The 7,790-nt window shown below is 40.3% G+C and overlaps 1 protein-coding gene across 1 annotated transcript; it reads right to left on the bottom strand.

Moving 5' to 3' along the window:
- Nucleotides 1-6,354: 6,354 nt before the first annotated feature.
- Nucleotides 6,355-7,767, bottom strand: mzt1 (mitotic spindle organizing protein 1). Its single transcript, XM_079168570.1, has 3 exons — nucleotides 7,469-7,767; nucleotides 7,114-7,259; nucleotides 6,355-6,905 (listed from the first exon to the last, which is right to left on the bottom strand). Exons 1-3 carry the CDS (start codon nucleotides 7,518-7,520, stop codon nucleotides 6,882-6,884), a joined length of 222 nt encoding a protein of 73 aa, XP_079024696.1. The 5' UTR covers nucleotides 7,521-7,767; the 3' UTR covers nucleotides 6,355-6,881.
- Between the last annotated feature and the right edge of the window lie 23 nt (nucleotides 7,768-7,790).

Raw genomic sequence — 7,790 nt, 5'->3', positions numbered from 1 at the left:
GGGAAGAGGATAAAACTCCGACTGTACTCCAGCTCAAAGGACTTTAACACTCTTTTCCTCCCGACCCCCCCTCTCTCTCCAATAAGCCCTCTTGTGTTTTTTAATTGGCAGAAATTAATCTTTAGGATGTAGATGGTAGATTTACATTCATTAAAAGTCAAGAGAGGAAGCCAGGCTTGATGCTAATCAAATCTGCTTAATTATGCTTAACATGAGTATCTCCAGGGGAAGAGAGAGAGAGAGAAGGGGAGAGAGAGAGAGAGAGATAGCTAACTCGAACTTTTTACTTTTTGCCTTTGATAACTCCTGCTGAGTATGGCCTTTTCCTTGCCAAAAAGAAATGTCACGACTCTCTTTCTCCATCTGTAGAAAATACACGATAAAGCCATCAGTGTTAAGCACAGCTGATTCATTCCCACCTTTGAGTGTTTAATATAGTGAGACGTTCCGTTTTAACCTTCCAGGCCGCAGTGCACTGGAACTTTTCAGGCTTATGGCGTCATCTGATAATAGATTTACCGATATGAACCCAGTTAGCCTACAAAATGGTGACATGAACAAGGGCCTGATGAGTAATAAGTCAGCCTAAAGAACTTACCTGTGATTATAACCTTAGATGGTAGATTTTGTTTAATTTTTCATTTTAGTTCATCCATCCGCGGTCTGCTAAGCAACCATTTATTTAAGAGAACCCTGTTAGCAGTAGGTTGCAGGATGCCCTGGTGGGAAGTGACTTTGTCTCACAACAGGAAGGTCATAGGTTTAATTCCTTCAGCAGCTATTGTGCTTAAACTCACATGAAATGAAACAATGAACCGATACTTGCTGCAAAATCTCTCCAGTAAGTGAAGTATATAATTACAGCGTGCCATACCCAGGAGAAGAAAGAAAGAAATTCATACATAAACTGTGTAATATTAAAGGGGAATACCGAGTTTGTTTACAGGTCTTGCGGACTACTTACCTGGCTGGATTCTTGCAATATCACGAGATCTTGTTAGGCTTCTAGGAGCATAATGCATTTGTGTCACTTTGATTGACAGGCGATTCATCCAATCACCCGCCAAGTATTTTTTTGTGATGTGAAGTGATGTCACTTGAGTCGGCATCGGCTTGGACTGAAGACTACAAGTTTGAAAATGAAAAAAATCTGTGGGTGTGGAGTTAGAGATAAATGAACAATTTGTAGCTCGCTGTGCGTGAGGCTAGCGCAGCGGCTCGAGGCCACATTAGCCGCTACTAGCATAACACACCCAGATCTCAGACTAAACTGTCGGCAATTAAGTTGCACTGTGGGTAACGTAGGCGGCAGGTTTTTAAAAGGAAGAAGGATGCATGGAATAAAAAAAAGATGATATTTCTGCTTCTGCTGCATCAATTCTTATCCTTTATTTGAACTGTCCATCGTGTGTTTGACGAAGAGTGCGATGCTAGTTCAAGCTTGTTCAAGTACTTTAAGTTTCCCCTCATCAGACTTTGCAATCCTGACCACCTGGGGGAAATTCTCCCTACACTGAATATTACAGAGTTGATTAATTTTTTATATCTTTGAGTCCTATTATTGCCCCAGTAGTGTGTGATTTTTGCCTTGATTCATGTTATTGTATCATTTAGTCTACATTAGCTTGTTGTTTGAATGTTTTTGGATGAAGTAGGTGACCTGTGTTTGCCGTTTTTGTAGGCCTATGTTTTGAGCTCAGGTAGACTTACTGATTAAATTAAACATTCCCTGGACCAATGTGCTTGCCAGAGATTTGAATCTGGTTTCAGACTCCTTTTCCTCAGCATTTTTACTGTCTGAGACAAATACACACAGCCTCCTTTAAGAAACTAAATCTAGCTACAGTTTTCCTGTTCATATGTATCTTGCCATAGTGCCACCACGAGCCAAAGAGACAGAGATAATACTCATGTTGTGTTGCTGTTTGAAAGCCAAGCTTTTGGTCCTTTCCACATGTCTGTTTTGGCCAGTGAGCAGCAGAAGCATGAGGGAAATGTGTAGGTGGTTAGATCAGCCGATGAAGTGTAAATACCACTCAATCTGTTCTCATTAGAGGAGTAAAAACATACGAATCACTTCGCCTCTATTAAAAATGCCCCAGGGTCCTGGTTAAGTGTGCGTATGCGAGTGTGTGTGTGTGTGAGAGAGAAGGAGGGGATGACAGAATGATGTTTTGGCATTTGTGTCTGCAGAGGGGATCTGAAATGCCACCACCATCAACGCTGCTTAATTCTCAGAAACACACTCTTAATCTGAACAGACAATCCGTTCCGACAGCCACTGTTATGGTTCAAATCAACTTGGAGTGAAGGGTGTGTGTGTGTGTGTGCGTGGTCTTGTGAGTGAGAGTGTACGTCATTGTGTTTTGGTATGTGATTAGGTGTCTGTGTGTGCGCTCATCTCCGAATGTGTGTGTATGACCAAGATATCACACATCCATTCCACATTCTCCTATGATAATGTGGATTGATTATGGATATGATAATGAGAGGCCGGCGCGGCGTCGCGACCTTCACAAGGTCTAATTGAAACAAGCGTTGGTCCTCCGAAGCACTTATCAAGTCACACAGCACATCATTAATCACGGAGAATACAAGCTGTCACTGCAACACACATGCACACACACATACACACATTCTCTATTTTTCTGTTTTTCTAACATACACGCACACATGCTCTCTCCCGTCTCCTCTCTCTTTCTCTTAAACGCACACACACACACATACACACACAATGCAAGCTGTCACTACAATATGCCTGGCATTGTCTTCTTTTAAGGAGAGTGGACAGCTAGTCCACCCTCCATCTCTATTTTCCACAAGAAAAGTTGAAGAACAAACAGGCTGTTGGAGTTAAACCTTTTTTTTTTTTTAAAGGAAGAACAAAAAAAAACAAGAGAGGGAATGTTAAAACAATTCAACAAACATGAACAGCTGTTCACTTCACCCAAACTCGCCTGAAATTGAATTAACTTGAGTTGTTTTACTACCTGCTTTTATTGGAAGACAATTTAACAACCAAATGTGATTCCAATGTCTGATTAAGGCAGCATATGGTGCCTACCTGTTAAACACAACGTGCTCAACACCAGCTTAACGCCTCAGTGAGCCACTCGAATAAACTAATAAGCTCAATATCATATTAGTCATTACATAGTCCAACACACAAAATTCCAATCTGATAAAAAGGTGGTTTCATTATCATCATAAGGAAAACACAAGGGAGTTTGCACGTGCTACGTCGATGCCATCACCAACTTTGTTAATTGTTATTCAATTAACTGCTTTTGTTAATGAAACCAATTAATACTTTCAAACAAGCAGGGAGATATATGATTATTATGCATCTATGCAGGAGACAGCTAATTACAACTGTAAATCAATCAATTCTACATTAATCAGCTTGGAAAATGTCCAAAAATAACAAAGTCACGAAAAGACTTTGGAAGTTTTTTTTATTTTGTTTTAACATATTTTGATTGCCATGCCATTATCCTGTCTAATGATTGTTAACGATCCTTTAAAGAGTTTATGATCCAATTTCCTTGCTGTGAATTTAATTGGGACCTAAATAGTATAATCCTACGGTGTTTAAGTGCGGCCTGTATGTGATCAAGGGTGGTGCATTGGAGGAAGATCTAACAAGGTCACAGAGCTCCTCTCGGGGAAAAAAGAGTCAGTGAAGCCTCACAGTGCTGAAGGATGAGGGTTCGATCAGTTTCTGAAATATTAATAAATCAGTCATTCAGTGCCAGATTACAAATAAAGTATCTCTTCAGGATGTCCACTGATCTACGGTGTCAATAATTGGATTTCAGAGGATTTAGAAAATACTGCCATCCATTTAGTAATTATGGAATTTATTTTCAGCGGTACAAACGGTATTCTGAATGCTTAAGTAGAAGTAGAAATACCACCATGTAAAACTAGTCCATTAGAAGTAAAAGTCCAGCCTTCAAAATTGTAATTGTAAGAAATTAAAGCTGCATGGTCTGTTGAAGATGTTAAAGTTAAAGTAGGCCGCTGTGGAGCTAATTCCACTCATTCTACACACCGAGGTTAAATCTAGTGTATCACGATGCATCACATTTTATGTGCATATTATAGTCTTTTGAACTATTTAAGCAGCGAAAAAACTACAGCTGTCGGATAAATGTAGTGGAGTTAACAATACCTAAATTATATTAAAGTACTATATCATATAATGGAGTAGAACCATAAAGTGGCATACTATAAAAAAACACTTAAGTAAAGGACAAGTACCTGATACATGAGTAAATATTCTTTGTGTGTCACGCATATGCAAGTTCCCAGCACACATGGATTTATTATACACCAAAAATACCTTGTATTTACCTTGTATGTAACGTCCAAGATTATTACTTCTTAGATATTTTGTCTCAACAATTGAAAAAGTTCCCGTCTTAAAACACCACTCAAGTTATTTCTTTGTACACCCAACCAGAAGAACTCATCAGTAATAAAGTCTTAAAACTTAATATTCTAGCCATGAAATTATCATATAATTTTCAATGAAATGGACATAACAAACAAAGCCTTGTCCCTGCAGGGAGACCATTAGACCTACCTGTTTATTGCTGAAGGTAATTAGTAACCTAAATATAACTGTGCACATAGAGATCTTTGACTTTTGGTTAAACTCACCTTCTACTCTACACTGTAGTTGTTTTCATGAGACACTGTGTTTGTAATTTAGTTTTGTACAAACATCAACAGACCATCTTTCCTTATGCATAAGAAACTTCTAATCAGTCCAGTCTAATTATTTTTTGTAATATCCATTGCGCACACCTTAACCGTAATCTTTCACTTTTAAATGAGACTGCCCTCATTTATCAGAAAAATAATCCTCTGCCTGGATAATTATCAGACATACAAACATAAACACCTTTAGAAGTTCAGATGTGAGGACCTGCTTTCGTTGATACAGTCATGTGACCTGACCAGTGGCCTAGTTGAACACCTCTTAGATGTTTATGCATATATGGACGCTAATCTCTCAGGCAGGACTATGGGATTTGAGAATATTTTGTTTTATAGAGATCAAAGTAGCTGGCTGGGATCAGGAGGAACCCTTCAAACACATCAAACAGAAAGCAATGAATCCTGAATCCCACGCCCACAGTAGCCAATCAAGCCATGCATAACTCTTTGTAAAAGAAAAGGATTCTCGATGTGGGTCTCCCTCCGTCAACATCTCCTGCAGCTCGCCCCCCCATGGAGGCCAGAGGTTGTTTAGGCTCAACGAGCGATCAAGGAGAGCCACTGCGCCGTATCTGTATGCCTCTCATACTTGGCTAACACGATGCTGGTATTGAGGAACACAGAGATACTGTGTTAAGAGATCAAAGCAGCGGTACAGAGATTTAGACTCGCGGCCTGTCAGTCAAGATGGCGAGACAAAGCGGAGGAAGACAGAACTGCTTACACACACTCGCGCACTCTCCTGCTCGCTCGCTGGCTTTCTCTGTGGTGTGCCTATGAGGGGTGAGGCGTGACTGTCAGATGGCTTGGGGGCTACTCATTTGTAGACATCTACAGCGCTGCATGAACACCTAAACTCTCTCACACACACAGGAGGGACACACACACACACACACGCACACACTCACATTCAAAAGCTACTGATTCGAGCCCTTTCGGATGAGAGGTCGCTTCTAGCCTGTATATTGGCCTGTGGAGGAATGTTTTGTGCTCTCAGCATTTTCCCTCGTCTCGAAGATGAATAGAGCTATTTCACAGACGGTGGAGAAACAAAACAATGCTCTGTGTGGTGAGACACATGATGTAGGGGCTTCATTTCTGCTTGATCAAAGACAAGTTTTTTTTGTAAAGTTTGCAATAAATCTCAAATGATTTTTGTGTGTGTGTGTGTGTGTGTTGATAAGACATTAAGGGGGTAAGATTTAAGTTCAACAGGACATCCTGCTGTAAAGAATGACCCTTGTTCACGTCTTTTGTAGATGTTGATGTGATCACCCCTGCATGCGCCGTGTTTGTATCTTGTTCCCTTTCACCTAGTGTGACAGGAAAGATCATTTCCTTTGCACAATCCTCCAGAAAATTTCAAGTCCCATTTGAAAGCCATTAAGAATTACATCACTGGGGAAAAATGCTTTGTTATGTTCTACAATGGGATCAAGGCCGCATAGGAAAAAAAGACATCACTTTAAATAGGGAAAATATGATTTAAAAAGCACACGAAGTCTCAGTATTTCACTGCTCTCAGACATCAGGGAAACTGTGAGAGTGGAAACGCAGAGTTAAAACCTAACGCCTAATAAACACCTATGTCTCAGATAAGGATAAAAATGACACAACACCACCTTGTGGTCACTGACGGCAACATTTTAATTTAGACTTTGAGCCATCATTAATGCTTAAGCAGACAATAGAAATATCAAAAGGTTTAAGTCGAAAAATGCATTATGCATACACAAAATTAAAATACAATTCATAGCAAATGATATTTTACAACATCATTAAAAAAAAAAAAATCTCATGAAAAGTGCAACACAAGTTGACTATCAGAAATTGTACGTATGCTCTTAAATTGAGGCAGGATGTCAATGCTAAAACCACTCTGATCTTCCACTTTATAAATGGCCGGAGGAGAAACTTGCAAGTAAATATGAGGCAGAATGGCTGAAAATGCGCTCATGTCGGGAGAAGATTTGTGTTTAGGAAGAGGACCGAGGTTGATACCACCACACAACAACTCAAGACACAAGTCAAAGCACAGAGGACACAGTGCCGACACACAGGCAAATCTGATTGGCTGGAGAGCCCGTCGTAGGTACAGATCCAGGAATGGGGCTTGATCCCATTAGAGTTCAAACTGAGACGATCAGGCTGTATCTTCAGTTAGTGCAGTTTTCAGGAGCCTGAAATAGAAAACAAATACAAAAGTGGCAGTGATGCATCACCATGATTCATTATGAGATCACTGCGAAGCATGTTACTGAGGTTAGTAAACAGGACTGGGACTTAACCCTCCTTTACAGTCCACAACACTTTCTCTTCCACAGTGTTAGTTAGTTAATGTTATTGTTAGTAAACTAAAGTGAGCTCTTTGGGAGCCTCTTTCTGTACCTTGAGGGTTTCAGAAGCTTTACGCAGCTCTTTGATGACTGCAGACAAAGCTTCTGGGTTGATGCCTTGCTCACACAGCCTCACACATATCGACAGTGACTCCATGTCCAAGCCTGTGTTCAGCAACCTGGAGATCTCAAGGAGCACTGTTGGAGGAAGAAGGCGACACGTTGAGTTACCAAAACACTGTTGAGCTTCCTTTTCCAGTCTCAATACAGCATTGGACAGCTTCACGTCCTACGCAATTTGTTAGCAATACGATTGCAAGCAAGCTAGGGGTTAGCAAAAACAGAGTATTTTACGAATACACAAACCACTGCATGCTTATTAATATAAAATATATATGTAACAATACCGTCCATGGTCTCCCGGACTGCGTTTAGGTTTGCGCTTGCTGCACTTGCCATAGTGTACCGTTAGTCTAAACAACGTTAGTCTAAATTACGTTAGCAAACGCTTGCTAGCAGGTGGCTAACTAATACAACTTGAAGTATCTTACGCGATACAATATAATGTTTTTTTAAATAGCTAAACCAGACGTTAAACGTGTCGCATTCATTTTAGATACGAGCTCCCAAATAATTGAAAAGCACTGTCATTAAGGGACTGCATTGGCAGCTAGATAGCTACCTCGCCTGCTAAGCTAACTCACGAAACTGTCGGCGGAAGTGACGTCC

Source organism: Pholis gunnellus (assembly GCF_910591455.1).
Source record: "Pholis gunnellus genome assembly, chromosome: 11".
Classification (NCBI taxonomy): domain Eukaryota; kingdom Metazoa; phylum Chordata; class Actinopteri; order Perciformes; family Pholidae; genus Pholis; species Pholis gunnellus.
Note: the sequence above shows the minus strand (reverse complement) of the source record. Positions and strands in the feature narration are given on the sequence as shown.

What these genes read in the sequence shown, in the direction of transcription:
- mzt1 (XM_079168570.1), bottom strand. Translation starts at nt 7,520, where the DNA reads ATGGCAAGTGCAGCAAGCGCAAACCTAAACGCAGTCCGGGAGACCATG. An exon ending in AGTCCGGGAGACCATGGACG is followed by an intron (nt 7,260 to 7,468) that starts GTATTGTTACAT and finishes TTCCTCCAACAG; the next exon opens with TGCTCCTTGAGATCTCCAGG. An exon ending in AAGCTTCTGAAACCCTCAAG is followed by an intron (nt 6,906 to 7,113) that starts GTACAGAAAGAG and finishes TTTCTATTTCAG; the next exon opens with GCTCCTGAAAACTGCACTAA.